Raw genomic sequence first — 26108 nt, 5'->3', positions numbered from 1 at the left:
TCTGGGAGGATGTCCAGGGGGATGACAAGTCTCCCTCCCAAGACTCGTCCCAGCTTCCAGATGCTGACACTCACAGAATACACCCCAACCCCTCAAAGGAAGCCTCTATCCCCAGTCCCAGCCCTAGCCCCAGACACAGCCTCAGCCTGATTTCCAGCCCAGAGACTTCTCTGGAGGGCAGAGCTCAAGACCCAGGGAGGGGTGACCGGGCTCTAATCAGTCCAGCTGCCATCCCATTCCCAGCCACTCAACGCTGCATCAGTAGTAACAGACACAGGTCCCTTTCAACCAGACGCTCAAATGCCAATGGTTCACCAAGGTGTAATTATGAACCTGCCAGGAGTGGTGACGTTTCATGTGTGTGTTTATATGCGTCCCCAAGCAGGAAATGTACGAGGAAAAATTCCCAGGGTAGAAGGACGGCGTGGAGAGAGGAGGAGCGGAGGAGGGAGTGTGATGTTCGGGACACAGGAAGTCTGGACTGGTCGTGTTTTCGAGATCACAGGCATCAGTATTCACATCCGTTGAAAACACACATATCATTTCACACGACTACAAAACTAGTTTTAATATACAACAACAGTACTGGATCCATTGGTAGATTAATTTGAAACCAAAAATATACAAAAAGAAATACACACACAAAAAATAGTTTTTTTCTCTTTTTTTTGTAAACGAGAAGTCGGTACAGTCTTCCAAGCAGTTTGGTCTTATCAACAAACTTTTAGTTTGCTACAAACAGTAACTTGTCAACAGCAAAGATGTGCATCCATGCATGCTCCCTCTGGGTGGAGGTGAGGCAGAGGTCACACACAGGTAAACATGTTTGTTGTGACCATGTGCATTTCACATCTCACACTGGTACGCCAGGGTTCACATGTACAGGATAATAGAACATCTAGCTCTAATAATCTCCATACTCTGCACTGGTGTTCTGTTAATCACAGTAGACTGTGTCAACTTGTCCGCTCTGTACAGTCCTTACTGTAGGTACACAAACCTGATGTTCCTACTGCTCTCAGTAAAGTGTTCTGAGTGGAATGACAGGAAAACAGACAGACAGACAGGAGGACAGACAGACAGTTAGTCAGACAGACAGTTAGTCAGACAGCCAGGAGGACAGACAACCAGGAGGACAGACAGACAGGAGGACAGACAGACAGTTAGTCAGACAGCCAGGAGGACAGACAACCAGGAGGACAGACAACCAGGAGGACAGACAACCAGGAGGACAGACAGACAGGAGGACAGACAGACAGACAGACAGACAGGAGGACAGACAGACAGGAGGACAGACAGACAGGAGGACAGACAGACAGGAGGACAGACAGACAGACAGACAGACAGGAGGACAGACAGACAGGAGGACAGACAGGAGGACAGACAGACAGACAGACAGACAGGAGGACAGACAGACAGACAGGAGGACAGACAGACAGACAGACAGACAGGAGGACAGACAGACAGACAGGAGGACAGACAGACAGACAGGAGGACAGACAGACAGACAGGAGGACAGACAGACAGGAGGACAGACAGACAGGAGGACAGTCAGGCTCCTATCCCTCGGTCTCCCCGTGGACGTTCTCCATGTGCACTTTGAGGTAGTCGTTCCTGGTGAACTTCTTGTGGCAGAGGCCGCATTCCGCCATGGGCCTGTTGGGGTTGTGCGTGAGCTTGTGACGACTCAGCATCTTCTTCAGGCTGAAGGACAGGTCACACACCTGGGGACAGCACAGGGGACAGGCACTGGGGTCACCTCCTGATGGGGACATGAATTCACGCAAGCTACGGCCATACACACTGTGTACCTATCCCATTTAATTACATAGCAATTCCTACGATACTGTCACTGTTATAGGAATGGCTATATAGTCACATGGTAGGTAATGTTTCCTTACTTTAAAGTGGTATGACATGAGGGTTAATGATACATGACAGTTAATGTAACCTAAATTGTAGTGTTGACGTATCTTTTAATTGATTTTCATGACCTGAGACCCAGTAGATGTCTTTTAAACCTAAAAATACATCTGAGATCACATTCGAGATGAAGTCTGAGATTACATTTCCTCAAATGACACCTAAAATGACATCTGAGATGTCCTCAGATTCCTGCCTTTCCCTGAGCCCGCCTATCCTGTCAGCCTCTTCTGATGGTAAAGGAAACAGACTATTTCATTGGCTTTTGGGATTTGAAACCCTCCTAACTTCAAATGACACGGTTGTGGTTCCTCGGTAACGGGAGGAGAAGCTGATCTGAGATGTTTTCGATTTCCAGTCGTGTTCAGAAACAACATCAGGTCTGGAGTCTAAAGGCATCCACACACACACACACACACAGGCACGCACACACACACACACACTCCAGTGTGTGGACAGGGTTAGGGTTGGGGGGGGGTAGGTACTCACGTCACACTGGAAGGGTTTCTCTCCTGTGTGGGTCCTCATGTGCTCGTCCAGACCTCTCTTCTGACTGAACGCCTTGTTGCACTCACTGCATTTATATGGCTTTTCCTGCACAGACAGACAGACAGCAGACAGACAGGTGGGAAGACCGGTTGAAAGACAGACAGATAGGTACGCAGACAGACAAGTAGGCAGGCGGACAGGCAGACAGACACAGAGAAGACAGGGTTACACACAAATCATCACTACATGCCATCGCAAAACCTGGATGAAATCCCCCCCCCCCCCCCAAAATAGCACCAGATTCCACAAACGAATGCACACACGCACATACCCACGCACACACACTCATATCCCCTGCGTTCACACCCGGCGGCTCCCTCGGGGCGTGTATGGAGATGTGAAAGGGGAGCTCTCTCCCGCGGACAGGACAGGGCCGGGGCAGAGACCCTCGGCAGCCCCGCCGCTCTCACCTCCTCACGTCTCCACCCCACGCTTCCTCTGGGCCTCTCTGGGCCTGTCTGGGTGTCAGTCAAACCAGCTATCTCACCATGGGTGTGGGTTAGTCAGTCAGAGAGCGTGTGCGGGTGTGTACAGTGTGTGTTCTAAGTGTGTGTGTGTGTGTGTGTGTGTGTGTGTGTGTGGTTGAGGGCAAATTGAAAACCACAGGGGTTAAAGGAGAGAGAAGGTGCTGACACTGGGAGTAAGGAGTGAAGAGAACCAGGCAGCATGGAGATAGTGAGTGAAGTGTGTGTGTGTGTGTGTGTGTGTGTGAGAGAGTTATGTGTGTTCCTCTCTGAGGTCCAGTCCCTCTGACAGCCCTCACTGATAGAGGGCAGGCTCTGCCCATGTAGGACCCGGTTACCATGGGAATGGGGCAAAGGCAGGAAGTGAGGGTCCTGGGAAGCGAGCGATCATGTGGGCGGGGCTAGGAGTGGTCAGTGACACCGGATACCACAAGAGGTTAAGATCAGGTCTGGTGCACGTGTGTGTGTTTGAGAAAGGGAGTGTGTGTGTGTGAGTTTGAGAGAAAGATAGCGCCGTGTGTTTGTGTTCGTCTTTGAAAGAGAGTGTGAGTCTGTGTGTATTTGAGTGGCTGTGTGTGTGCGTGTGGCGCGTGTGTGATGTGGTCAGGGTGTGTGCCTTTGCAAGAATGAGAAAGAAAGACACACCCAGCAAAGTGTGTGTGTGGGTGTGTGTGTGAACCTGGAGTATGGAAACCTCAGTCTGTATAGCAGATCCTAGTTTAATAGGGATCACTTTCTCTATAAAGCATCGCTCTCACACAGGGAGAAAAACTCCTGGACGACACGAGAAACAAGAACCAGGGCAGGGTCAGGAGGTCAAGGTTCACCGAGCACATGGATGGAGAGGGGTGATGTAGACTACCCAGAATGCATCACTCAGACCCCTGGAACAGCTAGCATCTGTACCTCAGCAGCTGCTCCCCCCCCTGACCTTTTGACCTTTCACCCTGCCTTCCCACTGGGTCATCTGACCGGCCATTCTGCGACCCAATAGGACTAGGCCCGGTGTGCACTTCCTGGTGGCAAGCAGGCCAGTGCACCACCACAGAGCCCATACTGATGATGGGAGGTTGTTTTTGCTGCACTGTACCATGTAATACTGACGCACTGCGGTCGAGATATTATTATTGTTGCACTGTGCCTGGTAGCTGAGATGTGGTTACTCTGCACTGTGCCTGGTAAATACAGACCGTTCCTTGAGTCTAACCACTAAAATACTGTCGAACGATGCACTTCTGATCCTTGATCTTCTGCTGTACTATTTGTACGGTCCACATGTAGTTTCGATAGTTTCGAGTTTCATCTTTCTCTGTTACTCTCCTCCACACAAACTCTTGATCCCGCCCCCAGGGCAGTTAGGCTGAGGGGACTGGTTGAGTGTCCGACATGTGATGCACCATCCCACCAATCCAGCGGGATCAATCCTCTTTGCTCCTTTTTGCTCTTTGCTTCCTAACGATGATCGAATCCCAAACTGCAGCCGTCTGACACTCGCGTCAAACATGTTAACAGACACGTCACTGTCGCCAGGGCAGAATAACACTTTACGAGATTAATAACCAGATCTCCACACGGGCACAACTTCAGCAGCTTAATCAGAATCACATGTGTGTTTGATTGGTCGAGGCTGTGGCGTGCTGAGAAGAGTAAACACACACACACAGCTACACTATCCCAAAAAACACACACACACACAGCGACTCTCTTGTCCTTCCGCTTAGAGCAACACACACACACTTCCTCGCCCGACCGTACCGTAAGCCTGCAGCCCCCCTCCTGCCCGGTGACATGTGTGTATGCGTGCGCTGACATCATCGCTGACATCATCCTGTCTGCGGAGCGTCCCAACTCAGCCCGTCTGTCAGGCCTGTCTGTCACAGAGCCAGAGCCTCGCTCACACCCTCACCCACTTACATGCGTGTGCGTGTGCGTGTGCGTGTGTGTGTGTGTGTGTGTGTGTGTGAGAGTGTGACAGCTCTGGGTGTGCACCCTCTCCCCGCGTGGCTGAGCACACACACAGGAGACCAGATAAAACTCCTGGATCTTCCCTTCCAAGATACACGCACACACACACACTCGTTAGATCTTCCCTCCCGAGCACAAACACAGAAGCTCGAGACACCTTCCCGGTGCTGGGGAACAGGACACAGATACATCTGGGTGATTCAGAGAGTCATAACTCTGCGAGGCTGGGAAGTGTCTGCTGGAGGCCAGCGGGGCGAGGAGGGCTGACACATTCATCAAGGAGGGGCGACTAAGGGCTGCTGGAACAGGACAGGCCTGCACCTTGGCTCTCGGTTGAGTTTTAACACTTACATAACCCAACACGGTCTAGCATGCATCCACACCAAAGCACAATTCTCTCTCAAACACACACGGGCACACACAGACGCGCACACACACACACACACACAGAGGCACACAGGTGAGGGAACAGAAGTGGGGGAAACAGATCATGTCCATGCTGGCAGAGTTACATCAACAGGCCTAGCGGAGCAGAGAGGCTGGCATCACCTCAAAGACTGTGTGTGCGTCAGGGTCTGTGTGTGTTTGAGTGTCTGGGTGTGTGCTTGTGTGTGTGTGTGTGTGTGTGTGTGTGTGTGTGTGTGTGTGTGTGTGTGTGTGGGAGGGGCTGGAAACTCACCCAAGTGTGTGTACGAAAATGTGTTTGAATGTCAGTGTGTGTGCGTGTGTGTGTGTGTGTGTGTGCCTGTGCGTGTTAGAGGGAAAGGCTGGAGACTCACCCGAGTGTGTGTGCGTATGTGCATCTTCAAGCCATCGTTCTTGCTGAAGGCCTTGTCACAGTGGGGACACTGGTACGGCCGTTCTCCTGGAGGAGAGGGAGACAGACCATCAGTCACGCAGACACACACCTGCACTGGACACACTGAACTAGCTAGACAGAGAGATACTGTATATCCCACTGTCCTATCCCAGTATTCTATCCCAGTGTTCTATCCCAGTGTTCTATCCCAGTGTTCTATCCCAGTGTTCTATCCCAGTGTTCTATCCCAGTGTTATATCCCAGTGTTCTATCCCAGTGTTCTATCCCAGAGTGTTTTATTCCAGAATGTTCTATCCCAGTGTTCTATCCCAGTGTTCTATCCCAGTGTTCTATCCCAGAATGTTCTATCCCAGTGTTCTATCACAGAATATTCTATCCCAGAATGTTCAACACCAGGGTGTCTCAGTCCAGGCAGGATGAAAGGCTGTCTGCCTCCCAGAGATGCTATCAGAGCAGGCTCCAGCGCTGGTAAAGAGGATGTGACAGCCAGCAGACACGTGGTCCTGCTTACCCGGCTCTGACCCCCCCACCCCCCGATCCCCCCGATCCCCAGCCCAGATAGCAGATGCTCCCTGATCACACATCTCTGAGACCCTGCCCTCTACGCCGCACGTCGGCTTAGGAGTGAACAACAACAGTCGCCGCAGCCCAGTCCCGCCGAGGAAACACGCAAAGAATCTTCCAGAATCTTCCGCCTCTCCTGGACCGGGATGTCGCCCAGGCAGTCACCCACACGATGCTGTATGTACAGGGCGTTTGGAAAACATTCACACGATCACACCCCCTTCACTTTTTCCACGTTTTGCTCAAGTTGCCGCCTTTCTCCAGTTCAGTTTTCCCCTCGTAAACACAATCCCCCATAATGAGAAAGCAAAAAACGGCTTTTTAGAAGTCCACTGACAGTGACTGGGCTGGTCGTTTAGCTGGAACCCACTGCCCGCGTAGGAGCAGGGAAACAGAGAGAATGAGACAGGAGAAATGTCTCTTTTTTCTGGGTTACGATGATATGTGCATAGTTTAATGTAATATACATGCAGGATATGTTTCTAGTTAAATATGTGTGGGAACAATGTTTCTGGCTTCTTTCATGTGTGTGTAACATAATGATTGTGGGGTGTAATATGCGTGTGTGGTGTTTCTGGGGTGGCTAACTAGGCTTGTGTCCCTGCAGGGCTGCCGTCTGAGAATGTGGAACAGATCCTGGAGGAAGACACACAAGCAAATGGTAACTTAATAAAACACCACCTCCAGAGACATACAAATTGATGTGGATGAATGAGGAAGGTGTGTGTGTGTGTGTGTATGTGTGGAAGAATGAGCGTGTGTGTGCGTGCGTGTGTGTGTCTGTGCATGTGTGTGCTCACGTGTGTGTGCCCCTCGCGGCGCCAATCTAATTTCTCATCCACTTTTTAGCAGCGTAATCTCTACTTAGTGCTTAATTGTCGCGCAGGGAAAGAGAGGGGTTTTAATGAGAGAAGCGTGGAGATTGATGCGGGCGATGTTGAGTGTGTAATAAGGTTAATGAGATGGGTTCCCCTGGGAGCTCTCCTGCAGCGAGCCCGCTTCTAGCAGAGACGCCACCCAGAGAGACACCATGCCAGCCAGCCACACCAACACAGCCTGCCACACAGGAAACAGGAAGAGGAATGGGAAGTTGAAGACAGAAAGTTGAAGAGGAACAGGAAGTTGGAGAGGAACGGGACGAGGAACAGGATTTTGAAAAGGAAGCGAAAATGGAAGAGGAACAGGAAGGTGAAGAGGAGCAGGAGGAGGAACAGGAAGTTCTTTGAAGGGAAGGGAGGGTGTGGAAAAGAAACGACCAGTCTCACTAAAACTAATCGACAGAAGGGCAGCTCCAAAGTCAGAAACATGTGCACAACCCCCACAAAAGCCCCCAATCAACTCCCGCAACCCCAGCTTTGAGACTCTCCCTCTACCCCATCCTCTCCCTCTCCACTCCTGACTGACTGACTGACTGACAGGCCAGGTTCAGGAGGGAGGCTAAGGGGACGTCTGACAGGCCCCTCGAACAGAGAGCAGAAGCAGAGCCCCTGCTATCACTCCGGGGGTAATCTCCCTGAAGGGGCATGTGACATCTGAGAGGACCAGGGTTCCTCTCTGGAGAAGAGGGAAGCCGCCCACTTACTCCCCAGATTGAGTGAGATTGTTTGGGGATTATGCTTGGTGGCTGGTGGGCTCAGGCCGCGGCTTTGTGTGAGGAGACGGTAACTGATTTAGCATGTGGAGAAACGAGACACCGTCTCTGTGTGACCCTGGGAGTCTCTCCCCCCCCCTGCTGTGGCCCTCGCACTCCCTGTCTGCTAATCGATCCGTTTGGCACCCCTCTCGTGTGTGTGTGTGAGTGTGTGAGTGTGTGGGTATGAGCATGTGTCTGTGTGTGTATGTGTGATGTGTGTGTGTGTGGCACGTGTGTGTGTATATGTGTGTGTGTGTGGTGCATGTGTGGGTGTGTGTGTGTGTTGTGCATGTGTGTGTATGTGTGTGTGTGTGGTGCATGTGTGTGTGTGTGTTGTGCATGTGTGTGTGTGTGTGTGTGTGTGTGTGTGTGTGGTGCGTGTGTGTGTGCGTGTTGTGCATGTGTGTGTATGTGTGTTTTGCATGTGTGTGTGTGTGTGTCTGGTAAGCAGATGCTGACTGCCCGGCTGCATGCCTGCTGCTCTGTGTTCGTGTTACGGAGAACGCTTTGTAGCCCCAGGCTGCCGTCTGAAAGACATTAGCGCTGTCCATCACAAATTAATTCCTGGCTTCCTCCAGTTGCCCCCCCCCCCCCTCCCCCTTCCTACCCACCCCTGCCCCCCCACGCCTCTGAGCATGCCGACAGGGGCTGCCACGGTAACGTGATATCGATCTGCTTTTACCGATAAGCGATCGCCTTTGATCAGCTCTCGGGAACGGCCGACAACTTTACACTTGACCTCCTGGTTCAGACCGGCTTCTCGGAGAGCGCCTCCACTTCCTCTAACACTTCTCCTGAACTGGCCCATGTGCCCGGATCAGACAGCCTTCACCACACACCTCACAAAAACACACACATCACCATACACACACACACACACTTTACCATACACACACCTCACCACACACTTCACCGCACACCTCACCATACACACACCTCACAAAAACACACACCTCACACACACCTCTCTCCATACACACACATACACACTTTACCATACACACACACCTCACCGCACACCTCACCATACACACACCTCACACAGGCCAGAACCAGGCCCAAACCAGACCAGCATCAGAACCAGACCAGAACCAGCTAGTATGGTGGTCCTGTGTTCACAGGAGCAGACAGATGTGGACTGGACCTGGGTCCTGTTGGGCCCCCAGACCCCCACACAGCTAACAACCATGAGCAGACAAGACGTCCTAAACGATCTCTCATCCTCCGCTCCCCTCCACTCATCCCTCCATCCTCCTCCTCTGGACCGGACACCTCCCGCTGCCAAGGAAACGAGACACATCTGCTCGGCCGGCCCGCCTCTCTCGTATCTACGGCAACGCACACATGGAGAGGAATGGAGGATATGACTCAATCAGATGTGTCCGGGGTATCTCAGAGATGTTGTTTTACTGGATCAATCATGTCCTCGTATCTCAAACTCGCTAGTTTATTGGACCAATCACAAGCTTGTATCTCGCATACATACTAGAAAACGCTCCAGGTGGAATAAAGAGTCTAGGCTAGTTATCACACAATATCTCTAACCCAATTGTGGACATCAGTCCACTTATGCTAAACTGACCTAATCTTGCCATCCAGCGTAATGCATTCAGTTAGCCACAGCTGTGATGTCGGTGTCCACGAACGATTTACCACAAAATACACAAAGGCTCATGGGTAATCAACAGGCATGTCTAATCCTTCATGTCTACACTCTAGAGAGCGCTGCGTAGCGTACTCTTCTGACCCATAAACGAGGTCTGGGATTAAAACGTGCACGTTACAATCGGACTCAATTACACAATGAACACTTAAAAAGACCCAGTAAAAACGGCGAAACACGCAGGCGCGAGGTGAAAAGCACAAAGACGGCCTGTGTTGTGAGCGCCGAGTCGGGTGGTTGTGATTCTCAGTGAGCGTCCAAACATGACGTGCACGTTGATGTCATCGGAGATGTCGGGTTGTAGAACGTGTAAACCTTTCCCCTGGCGAGGGCCCCTTTCACTGCCCCCTCCACTGCAGTATAACACACAACATCATGGCACGCTGGCACTCTGGCACACACGCGCAGACACACAAGCTTGTGCACACACACACACTTGTACTCACATATGCGTACACACAGTCACACACACACACACACACACACACAGAACTCATACATACACTGACATTCTCACACACACATGCTCAAACACACACACACACAGACACACATTCTCACACTCGTACACACACTCTCCACACACAGTCCGGCTGACCTAGAGTGTGTGGTAAAGGGCCGATTCATCTGGAGACGTGAAGCAGAACGCAGCCATCATCACACCCATGACTCATGACACATACGGGAGTCTCTCAGTCTTCACCTGCACCGCCCGCCCGCACCCCCTCTCCCCCCTCCTCCCCCCTCTCCTTCTCCACAAACTCCTCCCTTCTCTCTCCCCCCCTACTCCCTCCTCTCCATTTCCCTCATCCCCTCCCCCCTTCTCACCTTTCTCCCCCTACTACCTCCTCTCACACTGGGAGTGATAGGGGTCACTGGAGGGGATGTCGGTGACATCATCAGCACGCGCCCAGCCCCTGTGTGTTCTGCCCTGGGCAAGTTCCCTCAGCTCCCATGGTGCATTGCGTCAGCCAAGCTCGCTCTCTGATCGAACTGTAAACACACTCCCAGTCAACTACGCCACCTCCCTGGGTAATTTAGGATCCTTCAATACTCAATTGAAGCTTTCAATTCAGTCCTATCTAACACTATTGGTATAGTGTTGATGAGGGGTCAGGTGATAGGGAGGCTGCCAAGACCCCTGGGAACCCAGATAGTGAAGGCCCCAGTGTTTACCAGGTAAACAAGGTATGAAGCTGTTTGTTTACCAGGTAAACAAGGTATGATGCTGTTTGTTTACAAGCTGGTGTTGCAGTCCTGGGCCTCTGGGAAAACAAACAACCTGAGGCTGAGCTCTGCTAAAACCTAGAAAGCTGGAGACACACACAGTCCTCCACCTCCACCTGGCACACACACACACACATGCCGTCAAACTCTGCAGTCACACAGACACATCTGCATGCACCCTCACAAACAGTCCCCAACAGTCCCACACACACATGCATGCACTCTCACACACACGCAGTCACACACACACACATACACACACACACAGTCACACGCACACGCAGTCACACACGCACACACACACGCAGTCACACACACACACAGTCACACGCACACAGAGCCCAGCATTTCCTTTCCCAGGTTATTGACAGGAAAGCCAGGCCTCTTAAAGTCATTCTTTACAGCCCGAGTGACAGAGCTAACAGCACTTAGCCCGACCAGTAAACCCAGAGCGCATACCAAAGATAGCTCCTAAACTACCTGATAAACAGCCGTGCAGCAAGAGTCTTCCAAAGATAGCTCTTTCAACTAACTCAAACCAAAGCGATGAACATCCATGCCTGCAAACGAACGGGTCTTCGTTCGGCTTCTGCAGAGCTTTCGTCACAACTCGTTCGTTTGAACCAGGCGCGTTGAAGCGGGGGAAACATCTAGAACGTACGGGACAGTGGTCTCTGAGGACCAGGGTTGAAGTACCGCTGCAGTAGTGGATCTTCCCTGAAGAGTGACTCGACTCTAAGGCATCATCCTGGAGATAACCCCTATGTTAAATCCTCAAACACAGTGTGTTTGTACAGGCTCATACCAGTGGTCCTTCCTTACCAGGTCGTACTGTAGGTAAAACCTGGCACAGGGCCGTTCAAATAAACGACCCCCCCCCTCTCCCCACCTCCCCCAGGTCCCCTTTCCACAGCATCCATTGTGTGGTCCTGTTAAGTGTGTGCAGTGGGCTCTCCTGGTGTGTGCGTGGCTCTGACAGATACTGTGGGAAGACTCATCTGCCCTGTGGATAAGTCTCCCCGGCCCAGGGAACAAGACGAGCATTGTCGAGGAAGCGATTTCGGGCACGACTCCCTACTTTTCACCAAATGTTATTTTTTCTTTTGGCCACAAAACGGCAACAATCGAGTGTCCGGGGCTTTAGAACGGCAGGACAGATTTACAGGCCGCCGGGGTCAAAGGTCGTCATGCTGGGTGCTTTCTCGGAGTGCTCTTTTCTCTCGCTTCCTTTCTGTCTTCCTTCCTTTCTTTGAGGTGTCTGCTGCCCCCCCTGCCCCCCCCCCCCCCACACACATTCCCCCCTCAGCCTCCTTTGTTTACTTCACATAAAACAATCTGACCGGGCAGCGTCTCACACTGGCACACACACACACACACACACCGGCGAACACACTCGCAAGCACACACACGGACGCACGTTGACACAGACGCAGACACACGCGCACACACACAAAGACACAGGCATACACTAAAAAGATACACAGATACATGCTCCCACACACAGAAACATACACACACGCCCCCCCCCCCCACACACACACACACACAGACGACACACACACACACACACACTCATAAATACCTAGAAAAGCCCTCCATGATGGAGGTCAATGCCCAGTTTCTATAGGTCCATTAGGAGACGTGTGGGAATTCACCTCCCTGGGGGAGGGAGAAACGATCTTCCACACTCGCACCCAGCCCAGATCCACCTCCCCCCGTCAGCCCAGCTCCTCTCACATCTGCCACATTTACATCTCATTCATCTCGAAAAGACGCTTACGACCAAACAGATGTACAAAACAGAGCATCCAGAAAGCACATCAGAAGTGCACCATCGAGGATCAGGAGTGCGTCGTCCCAACAGTATTTGCGGTGGTCCTAGTCGAGGAACGGTCGGAATTTACGGCTACATTCGTCCCACACAGCGCTAGAGGAGAGGGGGGGGGGAGGTGTGAGGGATCCTGGGGGATCTGCCTGTTTAGATGGCGGGGGGTGATGGCTGTGATGGAGGAGCCGATGGTGGTCGGATAGCTCTGATTGGGAGAGGGGGGGGGGGAGGTGTGAGGGATCCTGGGGGATCTGCCTGTTTAGATGGCGGGGGGTGATGGCTGTGATGGAGGAGCCGATGGTGGTCGGATAGCTCTGATTGAGTTTGGACTGGACGTCTTAATCCAGCCTAAGATAGCAACGCATTCCAGGGATTAGAGAGAGAACCAGGAAGGGAAGCCGCCATTGTTTGTCGGAGCTACTTAGCCGGGGAGGATTTCAGATGGAGAGCTGGGCGGGAGGAGAGGGTGAGGAGGACTGGAGGGAGGAGAGGGTGAGGAGGACTGGGGGGAGGACTGGAGGGAGGAGAGGGTGAGGAGGACTGGGGGGAGGAGAGGGTGAGGAGGACTGGATGGAGGAGAGGGTGAGGAGGACTGGAGGGAGGAGAGGGTGAGGAGGACTGGGGGGAGGAGAGGGTGAGGAGGACTGGAGGGAGGAGAGGGTGAGGAGGACTGGGGGGAGGAGAGGGTGAGGAGGACTGGAGGGAGGAGAGGGTGAGGAGAACTGGAGGAAGGAGAGGGTGAGGAGGACTGGAGGAAGGAGAGGGTGAGGAGGACTGGAGGGAGGAGAGGGTGAGGAGGACTGGAGGGAGGAGAGGGTGAGGAGGCAAGGAGGGATGGACAGAGAAAAGGAGGAGTGGAGGAGCTGTGGAGACTGAGGAGGAGCGGAGGAGAGTAGCAGGAGAGGGGGAGTGGAGGAAGGATCTGCAGAACCGGGGGGGGGGATGAGTCAGGGGGGTGGGGGGGTGGAGACAGACAGGAGAGATAACGCAGAAGAGGGAGTGAGAAGAGAAGAAAACAGTTAAGGTACAAGACACAGAAAGAACGGTGGGCAGGGGTGAGGGGTTGTGGAGAGAGGGAGGGATCAAGGGCGCGAGAAAGGAGGGAGGGAAGGAGAGAATGTGTGGCTCTGCCAGAACTTTGCACCAGTCTGTTGGTAGGGAAACACACAGGAATGTGTAGCTCTCCAGTTAAAGGCAGTTTAATGAACATCCACTCTTTGGGCCAGTGTTAGCATTCTGGGCTGGGGACTAGCCTGCAAGATAGCCTCCAATTCACAGCTAGTTAAGTCTCCACTTCCCTGCAAGCTACCTCAACTCTCTGTAACAGTGTTAGCATTCTGGTCCTCGGGGCTAGCCTGCTAGCTAGCTTATCTTCTGTTGCTAGCTAGCCTGGTTGGGTATGTGTTCTACTGACCTGTGTGGCTTCGGATGTGGACTCTCAAGGTGCCGTTGCTGGCAAACTTCTGTCCACAGTAGGGACATATCTTCTCCTTCTCCCCTGTGTGTGTCTGGGGTCAAAAACATGGAAAAGTTTAGGGAGAGAGTACTTCTCTGTCATACTGACACACAAACACACAGACATGCTCTTTACTTGCCAGGGGTGGATCTCTCAGACCCCGAGAGAGGGGGAGGGAGAGAGAAAGGAGAGAGAGGGAGGTAGAGAGAAAGGAGAGAGAGGGAGGTAGAGAGAAAGAAGGAGGTAAAGAGAGAGGGAGGGGGAGAGAGAGAGAGGGCTGCAGCTCTAGCAAGTCTTACTTCATTCCACTTTTTGGAATGTATCTCTCTCTCTCTCTCTTTCCCTCTATATATCTTGTTTTCCCTCCATCTGTCTCTCTCCTTGCGTCCTCTTCACTCGATGTGGCAACGTGTGTTCCGAGTTGTGCTCCTGGTCTGTTATAAATTCTCTAAATAAACACCAGCATGACTGACAGCTTCAACTCCAGCACAACATTACAGGAACCCCACCTTCCTCCATCCCTCCATCCTTCTACCACCTCCACCCCCCCCCCCCGCCCCCCCACAGGGTTTGGTTACATAAGCCCTGTCCACACACACACACTCTACTCATTCACACACACACACACTCACACACACACACGTGTGTGCCAGATGCCTCTCCCATGTCTCCATGTTGGTTGTTTGTACGACAGGCAGAAACATCACTGGTATTTTGACTTCATAAAGGGAAAGCTCCTCAGTTTCCTGTGGACTGGAACCCATTTCTCTCTCTCACACACACACTTTCTCTGTCTCTTTCCCTCCGTTTGGCTCTCTCTGTCACTTTCTCTCTCTCTCTCCCTCATTTTCGCACTTTTTCTTTTCTATCCCTCCGTCTCCCCTTCCCTCTCTCTCTCTCTCACTCTCACTCTCACCCTCTCTCTCTCTCCACTTCTTTGCAGTATTAGGGAACGTAATGTTCCTCAACTCTGAAATTGATGGCTGTTTGAATACATTCATCAACAACACTTGAAAATATATGAATGATATATATGTGTAATTAATAACTTGACAAACACTGTACTTTTTATACACAGTCATAACACAAATGCTATCAGTCCAGAGCTGGGCCAGAACTGCTGTGCTGTGAAATATTGGGGATAAACATTCAGAACACCCTCTCCCTCTCCCTCTCCCTCTCCCTCTCCCTCTCCCTCTCCCCCTCCCCCTCCCCCTCCCCCTCCCCCTTCCCTCCCTCCCTCTCTCCCTCTCTCCCTCTCTCCCTCTCTCCCTCTCTCTCTCTCTCTCACTCTCTCACTCTCTCACTCTCTCAAGCTCTCTCTCTGTCTCTCTCACTCTTATATTTGATCTCTCCCTGTCACATTCCCTCAGTCGTGTGCCAGGAAGCAGTTTGGTTTCAATCTGCTCTGTAGCCGTGAGGACTCTGTCAGATTAATCCTGGTAATCTGACGAAAGGATCTGCCCTGCGCTTTGAAACCCTGTGGAGCTAATGGCCTAACCGCCATCTCTAATCTGCAGACACGGCTCTGATCTGTGGACAGGACCAGAACCCAGTCAGCAGGCTAGCTCGGTAGCCTTTCCCCGCTCCAACATGGATCTGGTACCAGGCTACAGTGACGGGAAGGTATGCCATATCAGATAGTCACATCAGCTTCGTGGCTTTGGGAGATGAAATGGAGGGGTGGTTCCAAGTGATGAAAAACATTTGTTATATTATATATATATATCTATACGGTCGAAATCGGGACCGAAAGGTAGATTTCAGCTGAAGAGTCGATTCCTTCTAGACGCATCTTTTACTCATACGTTTAATCGAAAGTGTCTTCCGCGAATCCCCTACAAGTTCACAGATTTCACCTCAAGCTTGGCATTTGACTCACGAGTCGACTCGTCTTTGATCCGCCTTCTAAACGGCCTCGATCCAGAACGGAACGCTCCTGAACCCGCCTCCTCCTCGGGCCCGCCTCCCGGCACCGATTCCCTCCCCCCCCACCCCCCCCCCCCCCACCCCCCCCCGCCGCGAGACGTTTGAACTCGCGAGTCGACTCACCTTCTTGTGGCTCTTGAGCACGGAGGGCGTAACAAAGGCCTTCTCGCACAGGTCACACTTGTACTTCTTGTGGCCGTCGTGCACCACCTGGATGTGCACGTTGAGCGTGTCCTTCCTCTTGAACGTGGCGTCGCACTGGTCACACTTGAACGTCCTCTCACCTGCCGCGGGGACAGAGACACAGACGAGGATGAGGACGAGGACGAGAAGAGGGGGGGAGGGAGAGAGAGAGAGAGAGAGAGGAGAGAGAGAGAGAGAGAGAGAGAGACGGCTATTGTGGTTCCTGTAAACACCCAAAAGTCATTTCTCCCTGGCGGACTCCAAGCTATTTGAGCGGGATTGGCGTGTGGTGAAGAGCAGAGTGGGGGCACTTCTCCCGCTCTCCTGCTACAATGCTCCGTGGGTTTGTCACACACACACAAATGACACACACAAATGACACACACACACTATTGTGTGGAGGACAGTGGAGGGCTCCTGCTATGCAGCTCTCTGGGTTTGTCCTGGTTTAGTTTCTTTCTTTTTTATGACTCCCAAAATTACTTCCACCTGCAGCAGCCTTGCAAACACACACACACTTATAAACCCTTAAGCACTTTTAAAACACACGCCGTTTTAAAACACGTACACACGCACCCACTTATCAACACACACATACTCGGTGTATGTATACACACTGACATACAGGACACAGGAACTGTGGGTAGAATTGTTCTCTCATTCCACAGCAAACACTAGTCCCTAGTTTAATGATGCGTTCAAAGATATGAATGTCCCTAGACAGCACTTAGACAACCTGGACTCCCAACGAGAAGCCCACACACACACACACACCCACACACACGGACACGGGTACAAAAAACACAAAAGAACCCACACACAGGCACTCAATCAAACATACACATACAAATACATCAAAACTCACATACAAACATACACACCCAAGCATGATGTTATTTACGCGCCTGTTCTCTGCAGCTCTATACAACAGGCTATTGTTGAGATTCAGGACATGAGGAGTTTCCATGATAGGCGTTCAGAGTGCTTCTATGGTCTGGCACAGAGTGTGTGTGTGTGTGTGTGCTTGGCAGAGGCTGCGCTGGTTACTGAGGGCGGCTCATGCTCCATTACCACAGAAGTGGAACACAAGTACGAGTCTTTGTGCATTACTGTGTTCTTGTTAATACAAACCATGCACATTAACACACACTCAAGCACGCCCTCAAGCACACACACCATCAAACACACACACCCTCAGACACAAACACGCACACCCTCAGACACACACACCTTCATGAAGTGTCTGGATGGCTTTCCAGGGAAGCCCACTGTGAACCCTGACCTTAGCTGAAGGTACACTTCATGTTCTGCTGATTTGAAAACTACAACTCTGTATGACAGTGAAAACACTATCCCAGCTGTTCCTCGTTTTCTCACAGTATGAGTCGCACACACACACACACTCACTCCAACACACACACACTGCCATCCCAGCACCTGATACATGGCGCTGGTCTGTCCGGAGGCTCCGTATCCCAGAGTTCTGTATGAGGAGTGATCTATCTCCAGAGACGCTGACAGGAAATGCCTCGAGCTTCACAATCTCTGTGTCATCGTCGGTCTAGACTGGGGAGAGGACGAGCAGGACTCCATCCTGCCAGGACCCTGTCTGGAGGATCTGCCCTCCCCAGTCCTCCCCAGTCCCTGCTCAGCCCAGCCCTTCCGGGTCCCTCTATCTGGCCCCCAGCCCTGGTTCCTCTACCTTGTGCCCTAACCCTGGAGGGGCCAGGAAATCAGAAGAAGCATCTGTGGGAATATTTCTGGTTGTTTGGTTGCTGTCGACTGGTGTTGTTAGGACAATGAGGTCTTATACTTGGGGTCTCATACTTGGGGAGACACACACATGCACAGACACTCACACACACACACACACACACACAAAAGGGCTGCAGGGAATAGGGCCTTATACACTCTCTCACACACACACACACACACACACTTACTGTTGCGGATGAGTAGATGGCGCTGCAGGGAGAAGGGCGTTCTGAACAGGGCCTTATACACTCTCTCTCTCACACACACACACACACACAAACACACACACACACTTACTGTTGTGGATGAGTAGATGGCGCTGCAGGGAGAAGGGTGTTCTGAACAGAGCCTTATACACTCTCTCTCTCTCTCACCACACACACACACACACACACACAAACACACACACACACACACTTACTGTTGTGGATGAGTAGATGGCGCTGCAGGGAGAAGGGTGTTCTGAACAGGGCCTTATACACTCTCTGTCACACACACACAAACACACACACACTTACTGTTGTGGATGAGTAGATGGCGCTGCAGGGAGAAGGGTGTTCTGAACAGGGCCTTGCACTCCTCACACTGGAACGGTCTCTCCTCCGAGTGGGTCTGCAGAGACACCACATCCACAGGATGATCTCTCTCTCTCTCTATCGCTCGCATTCTCTCTCTGTCATTCTCTTTCGGTTTCTTATTCTCTCTGTCTCCCTGGATCTCTTTCTCTCGAAAAATATCTGGGTTGGTTGGTTGGGGGGGTTGGATTTGGGGGTGGGCTGGGAAGGGTGGGGCAGGGTGGGGTTGGGGCAGGGTGGGGTTGGGGCTGGGCCGAGGGTTAGGGGTTTGTTGACTTGATGAAGACAAGTAGCTGGAGGGGTTTATGTGTTCAAAGTGCTTCTGTTTATCTGAAGGCCCTCTCTGTCTCCCACCTGTCTGTTTGAGGGACGCCACACTCCGCAGGGTCAACAAACCCCATCAGGGTCGGGGGCTGGGGTCAGGGGCTGGGGTCAGGGGCAGGATTAAACACACTGCGCCAGCTTTGAAGCTATTAAGATCAGTTTGTGTTTGTGTTACTATGACTGACTGTGTGTTCTGGGGATGCCTGGTCCTCATCATAACAGTGATCAGATCTGCATACGATCTGTCTCCTCACCCTGACCCCTGACCCCTTTCAAGCATCCATACACCTCTCCGCCCTCCTCTCTCCCTCTCCCTCCACCCTCAGCCATCCCATCTCCTCCCTCTTCTCCTCTCTCTTTCCTCCCCCCCCCTTCCCTCCTCCCTCTTCCTCCCCTCACCTTCTTATGGTTCTTGTAGACGTTGCGGTGGGCAAACTCCTTCCAGCAGAGTTTGCACTTGTAGGGTTTGTCCAGGCTGTGGATGATCTTGTGAGCGGTCACCTGGTCCAAGCGCTTGAAGGAGCGACTGCAGACCTCACAGGTGTACGGGCGCTTCTCTGGACGGACACACGGACACAGACTCAGCCTGAGGCAGTGTGTGTGCGTGTGGTTACCTGTGTGTGTGTGTGTGTGTGTGTGTGTGTGTGTGTGTGTGTGTGTGTGTGTGTGTGTGTGTGTGTGTGTGTGTGTTTGTGTGTATGTGTGTGTGAGAGAGAAGTTCCCTGAGTGTGTATGTGTGTGTGAGTAGTTACCTTAGTGAGTGAGTGAATGAGTGAATGAGTGAATGAGTGAATGAGTGAGTGCATGGTGTGTGCGGTACGTGTGTGGTTCCCTGAGTGTGTGTGTGGTATGTTTGTATGTGTGGTGTGTGTGTGTGGGGGCGGGTGTGAGTATTTACCAGAGTGTGTGATCATGTGCCGCTTTAGCTGATTGGTAGAGATGAATTTCTTGTCACAAGCATGGCAGTCGAAGATCTCGTGTACCTACCCACACACACACAGACACACACACAGCAGGCTAAACATGTGGTCCACATCACTGTGAGAGGTGCTTGTTGTTAAAGGAGGGCTGCATTACAGTCCTGCCGTGTTTACTGTGTTCTAATTACCACTGTGACCTTGAAGTTGTCCTCTTTAAACACGCACAGTACACTCTACCCCTACTCGACGCACATGCTCTCGCACACACAAAGATTTCCTTTCAATGCTCTCCAATGTCTCGAGCAGAAACATTATAAGAGACATGAAAAGTTCCAATCCCTTCCCTGATAGCCAGTTACTGTACAATAATAGTCCATTTGATAGCTTGTCTGCCTCATGCTAGCTAGAATAAGTTATGCTAATACCGTGCAGCTAGACTGCAGCAGTAAGACCCAGATTGAGTATCAAATTATGAAAATGTCTGCTTCACAGTAAGTAGCTTTGGAGCAAAGTCGTCATTAGAGAAAGTTTGAGGGCTCCACTGCTAACCCAACACAAAGGGGGTGTCTTTGTCCTAAACTCAGTGGTGATATCTCCTTCTATTCGGGCTCAGGACTTGCTGTCCTGTTCTGGTGTGTAGGTAGACCATCCCTGCTTTCTCTGCTGCAGCTGGAACTCTTGTTATAGGAAAAGGATAGCTCACTTAGGTATCCTCTGTCTCTCTCACTTACTCTTGTTTCCTCCTTAAACTCACAGCTAACATGTGCTCAGATGAGAGAGTCGGATCACATAGAAGACTCTGCCCAAGGTGAACACGTTATTTGATTCAGTGACCTGTTTTATGAACAGCATCAGTATTTCCTGGTAAGGCCAGGGCGTGATGGGTGAGGCAGAGGACGTAGGGTCTCATTAGACAGGATGGATGTGTGTTCTTGGCTCCCCTCACCGACTGATGTTGACAGAGGAAAATGAACCAGACCCAAACCAGACTCATAAATAACCCCCAATGGGCCGAATAACCATCGCTTAAGGAGCCAAAGCCAAAGTAATCAGATAGTCAACGTCAAAAGATCATGCTAATATTTCAGCGGGGACGCAGGCGAAGATGGCTCTGGATGAGATAGCTTGGCGATGTGAATACCTTGCCTCTAGCACAGTAGTCTGTGAGGATACGGTAATGTTAGAACCTCTCTGAGATCCTGTCATTTCTCAGATTCAGGGAAGGGGGAGCAGGGGGGGGGGGGGAAGGGTTTTCCAGATGAGCACCAAGAGGAATGCTGACGCCGGCGGTTGAAGACCCATTGTCTGTCTCCTGGGTTTCACAAGCTCTGTGGGGCCCGAGCTTGTGAAACTGTAACCGACCTGGCTGTGCCTTGTCACACGGTCGGAAAATGTAACAAGTTTAACATAAAGTCCAGCTCCTGGTGGGAACCAACGAGAGAGGGGGGGAGAGAGAGAGAGAGAGAGAGAGAGAGAGGAGAGAGAGAGGGAGAGAGAGGGGGGGGGGGTGGGGGGGGGAGAGGAGGGAGAGACAGAGGGATAGAGAGGAAGAGAGACAGGTGGACTGAGGGTGAGAGAGACGGAGAGAGAGAGAGAGAGAGAGAGAGAGAGAGAGAGAGAGAGAGAGAGAGAGAGAGAGAGAGAGAGAGAGAGAGAGAGAGAGAGAGCAAAGGGAAGAAATAGAAAGAGAGCGCCAAAAAGTGAGAGGGAGCAAGAGAAAAAGAGAAAGGGGGAGAGAGAAACACAAAGTCAGAAAGAGAGAGTGGCAGAGAAAAGAGAGAGGCCGAGAGAGAATAAGAGTAAGAGAGGGCGTCAGGGGAACCTGAGATTGGGAGGAATGAAGAGCACTGATGGATGAGGAGGAAATCTATCTGATCCCGGCGCTGGCCCTGCCACCAGGGAAACAGCAGGAGCAGGTCTTACACTGCTCACACGGATACCAAACCAAACACTTTCCCAAATCCTCTCAGATGCTCCAAGCATTTGCTCCAGTCTGCCTGGAATATCAAATGCTAGCGGGTTGAATGTATTGAGAGAAGCTCATGGGTTCTCTAGAGTCAGGTCGGCTATGTAATCATTCGGACTGGGGGAATGACGGATGCTATGAAAGAGATGAGGAAGACTGACCTTGCGATGTTCCAGTAGGTTCATAGAAGAAGAGCACTTCCTGTTACAGATGTTACACATCAGCTTCCGCCGTGCACTACCTGAAACACAGACACACACTTCCTGATGCACACAGACTTCCTGAAACACAGACAGACCTAATCTATCACATCTATCTATCCATCTATCCATCTATCCATCTATCCATCTATCCATCTATCCATCTATCCATCATCTGGACTACCTCTGCTCTCCACATCTCCTCACTAGCATCCAGGAATGATGTATCATGTGTCTAGCTGCCCAGCAGCTAGACACATAGAGTCAGTCATTACGATGTCTCTGTGTGGAGAGAGGGGCCAGTTTAACAGATCAGGCTCAAGCACTGTAACTGCAACAGAAGGGAATGATGGCCACTTGAAATCATTGCAAGTCCTCATGAAAATGATTAGCTGTGTGTGAGAGAGAAGGGGGGGGCATGAGAGAGAGAGAGAGAGAGAGAGAGAGAGAGAGAGAGAGAGAGAGAGAGAGAGAGAGAGAGAGAGAGAGAGAGAGAGAGAGAGAGAGAGAGAGAGAGAGGGAGAGACAAAAAGGAGGCTAACCTGCATGAACATTTCCTTTGTGTTTCTTCAGCGCATCACTGCTCTTGAATCTCTTCCCACAGCTCTCAGCCTTGCAGACAAACCGGGCGTCGCCTCGACACGCCTCCTTGTGCTGCTCAAAACTACACACAGGAAGTCCCTCAGACAGGAAGTACAGTCCCTCCAACAGGAAGTACAGACCCTCAGACAGGAAGCACAGTCTCTTATCAAACACGGCTAAGCAGGAAGCAGTTTTTTTCCTCAGGCAGGACCAAAAGGTGTCCTAAACAGGGAACACCATTTAACTTCCAGGAAACACAGTCACTCATGTTATGGTGGACACAGTCTCTCAGACAGGAAACACAGTTTACCAGATGTGAAACACACTCTCTAACAGGAAGTGCATTCTCCCTGGAGGCCTCTAGGCACGTGCGAGCCGTGCTGTGTGTACCTGGACTCTGAGGTGAAGCTGGAGTGGCAGATGGTGCACTGGTGAGCTCTGGAGGTGTCTCCTGCGGGGCCCAGGGCCTCGGCACAGTGAAGCACGCTGGGGCAAAGGTCAAAGGTCAGAACATCGACATAAACACCGGTCTGCAGGAGACATGGAGCTACCAAATACATCCGAGCAGCACTGGGATAGGTTGATGCTAGCTGCTAAGCGCTATCATAGGATCGAATGCTAGATGCTAACCTCCGAGGTAGGAGAATGCTAGGCGCTAACCGCTAAGGTAGCTGATGGTGCTAATGGTGGAGCGACTCACTGGCGCTGCAAGGCCTGCTTGATGGGGAACTTCTTCCCACAGTTCCTGCATTTCCACTCCTTCTCCTCAGGCCTCTGGTGGAGGCTGTGGAGGTGGGCAGCCAGGATCTCCTCGCTGGGGAAGCTGCTCTCACACAGGAGGCACGGGTGGTCCTCCTTCTTAATCACCAGCTCTGGACACACACGCACACGTAGAGACACACACGCACGCAGACGGACATGACCGCACACACATTTACACGCACACAAATGAACATACATACACGCACACATGCATGAACGCACCCATACACAGACACACGCAAACAAACACACACATACAAGCATACAAATGGGCACACATTATGGTCTCCATCCACACGCGTGTACCACTGGATACATCTGGATTATGCTAGATGTTCATGGCGGCCCACCCATTTCAGCAAGATGGCTGGCCTCCTTGCTACTTTCGTCTTCGTCCTTGATGACCTCCTCTTCCTCCTCCTCCTCCTCCTCCTCCATGTCACTGTCCAGGTAGCCAATCAGGAGCTCCGTGTCTGTCTCAATGTCATCCACTGCCAGGTAGAAGATGTTCTCCCCATCCTGGAGACAGAAGAACAGCTATACAAATCCCACATACGTACGTATAACACTGTCATCAGTGTTCAAACGACACACTTACACGGGACTGCTTAACCATTTTTTTTTTTTAACTAGATGACTGATGAACACAGAGGACGGGTGTTTACACACAGAGAGCGATACATTTTAATACTCGGGACAGAACGAGAGTGCGGAGGATTGAAGTCATTAGACGAAGTCTGCTTGGGCTTGATTAAGGTCAGAGGTCAAGCACTCCAACTCCTAAACTGTCCTCCTTCTCCTCCATTTCCTTAAAGGTCAACAGCTAATTAAATCAGAGTCTCATGTCCCTTTGGCTGAGGGCCTTACATGGACACACAGATTCATCTCACAGACACAAACCACAATAAATGTCAGTGCTGATGGACCACAGAGCATCAACACACATGACTGACCTTTAAACAGCCAATACAGTTGGGCCTGGGCTATTAATGAGCCAATCACAGTGTGAGGACCTCGGGTCCTGTTCTTCTTCTGGTATCTCGTTCTACATCCCTCTCCCTTTCCTCTATTGAGGGATTATTTCGCTGGAGGCTGGAGACTTGCCAGACCCAGCAACGTGGCTGGTAGCTACAGCGGTTAAGGTCACCGTGTGTGTGTGTGTGTGTGTGTGTGTGTGTGTGTGTGTGTGTGTGTGTGTGTGTGTGTGTGTGTGTGTGTGTGTGTGTGTGTGTGTGTGTGTGTGTGTGTGTGTGTGTGTGTGTGTGTGTGTTAATAGTAATAGTAAACAGAGTTTCTAAGTTCATAAAGTGAATGTTCTGACCCTGTGAGAGCAGCTCCAGCACTGGTCAGACACCTATGTGTCTAAATGACTAAATGTAAATGTATGTCTCTCTATCCCTCTCTCTCTCTCTCTCTCTTTTACTCTCTCTCTCTCTCTCCATCCCTCCCCTTCTGGTTCTGGTTCTGTACCTGAATGGCTGCCAGGTTCTTCTGTTCCTGTGATGGAGCCTGGTGGACAAACCGAAGCCAGTTGGCGTGGCGAGGGTTACTGGCGTCCAGGACGTAGAGCACGTCGCCCTTGTTCCCCCGGACCTGCCACACAGACCCCACCAGCAGGTTCACAACAACATCACTGACATTCCTGTGCTTAACTGTTCCCTTTGGTCTGCATTTTAGAGTCAATAGAATTCAAGAATGTAATTCCAATAAGTGATCTTGGGAGTGTGAGGTTGGTGAGGTGAGGAGTGACTTTAGGCGGTCCTCACCTCCCACATCAGTCTGGTGTCGGTGCTCTCGTCCAGCTCTCCCGGAAGCTTCTTCTCTCCTGCAAATGGACCAAATTTCTCCCCCTGGGAAGAAAAGCAAAGTCATAAACATCACGCCACACCATTTCTACATCCAATAGTATTCACTAGAACACAATGAGTGTGGAGAATTCACCAGATGTTTATTGGGATATGGATGTTAAGTGATCGTGTTGATCATTGTTCTCTGGAAGAATCCTCTTATAGACATCTTTCCTGGGAACTGTCTCAAAATGCTGGGGGCGTGGTCAATGTGCTCTTCATGAATGAAGCATTCATGCTTTCTTTTAGGAGCGGGTTTACCCATATGTAGAGAATTATTACATGTTTAGCAACAGCGTGACAATAGCAGTGGCCATGATTATAATCCGGTCTATTTATCAAAGTGGAAATTTTCTGAAAAATACCGATATTGTTGCCTAGCCTACTTTACTGACGGAGCGACAAACTTGTTTTGACAGTTGAACAAAGTTCTCTGCAATCTTTGATTTGTGCAATCAACGTAATGTAGTGGCCTTATAATTAGTATCTTACTGACAATTACACTAATTTGGTTGTGGTGTGGATGCTTTGTTGAGCATTGTGCTAACACGGGAATCGGTGTTAATCGGTATCTACGTGGCACTACACGTCAGAGAACCTTCGTGTTGGTTGAGAGGCTAGAAAACATGTACGTACCGCAAACGGAAAACTCTCTATGTCACTTTTTGACTCACTTTTGAAAGTTGGTGCATCTTTTACCGGTGTAAAGCTGACCCTATCGAGCTGTCTTGTCCAATTAAACTAACCTTTTTCACTCGTCTTGCCGTATAAAGCCCGATCCCATCCTGGACTTGGGAGGTTTTCAAAGAAAATCTGTCTGGTACATACATACCCAACATTGTCATTACTCAGAATGACTTCGCACAGTGACAGTTTCTACAGCCTATTTGTTACAAAGAGTGAGTTGGATCTGTTGTCGCGAAGACCGGAGAGTTTCAGCGTGGATCTTTCTCCGTGGAGCGGTCCAGGTCAT

General features: G+C 51.1%; 1 protein-coding gene across 2 annotated transcripts; it reads right to left on the bottom strand.

Annotated features, from left to right (window-relative positions):
• Nucleotides 1-1472: 1472 nt before the first annotated feature.
• On the bottom strand, nucleotides 1473-26108 carry prdm5 (PR domain containing 5). 2 transcript variants are annotated; one of them, XM_067229941.1, is made up of 16 exons: nucleotides 25882-26108; nucleotides 25055-25138; nucleotides 24759-24881; nucleotides 23639-23807; nucleotides 23227-23398; nucleotides 22917-23012; nucleotides 22487-22608; nucleotides 21906-21985; nucleotides 19757-19841; nucleotides 19258-19415; nucleotides 18478-18571; nucleotides 16145-16305; nucleotides 14051-14144; nucleotides 5681-5766; nucleotides 2413-2517; nucleotides 1473-1724 (listed from the first exon to the last, which is right to left on the bottom strand). In XM_067229941.1, exons 1-16 carry the CDS (start codon nucleotides 25978-25980, stop codon nucleotides 1560-1562), a joined length of 1893 nt encoding a protein of 630 aa, XP_067086042.1. In that variant the 5' UTR covers nucleotides 25981-26108; the 3' UTR covers nucleotides 1473-1559. The 2 variants fall into 2 exon arrangements, with proteins under 2 accessions (XP_067086042.1, XP_067086043.1); XM_067229942.1 differs by lacking the exon at nucleotides 22917-23012.

The sequence above is a fragment of the Osmerus mordax genome, chromosome 26, assembly GCF_038355195.1.
Source record: "Osmerus mordax isolate fOsmMor3 chromosome 26, fOsmMor3.pri, whole genome shotgun sequence".
Taxonomy (NCBI): domain Eukaryota; kingdom Metazoa; phylum Chordata; class Actinopteri; order Osmeriformes; family Osmeridae; genus Osmerus; species Osmerus mordax.
This window is presented reverse-complemented; position numbering and strand designations above follow the sequence as displayed.

Excerpts from the sequence above, each read along its gene's own strand:
- prdm5 (XM_067229941.1), bottom strand. The coding sequence starts at position 25,980 with ATGACAATGTTGGGTATGTATGTACCAGACAGATTTTCTTTGAAAACC. Across the intron at positions 25,139-25,881 it reads CGGCAAGACGAGTGAAAAAG|GGGGAGAAATTTGGTCCATT; the intron begins GTTAGTTTAATT and ends TTTTCTTCCCAG. Across the intron at positions 5,767-14,050 it reads CCACATCCGAAGCCACACAG|GAGAACGGCCGTACCAGTGT; the intron begins GTCAGTAGAACA and ends CCTCTCCTCCAG.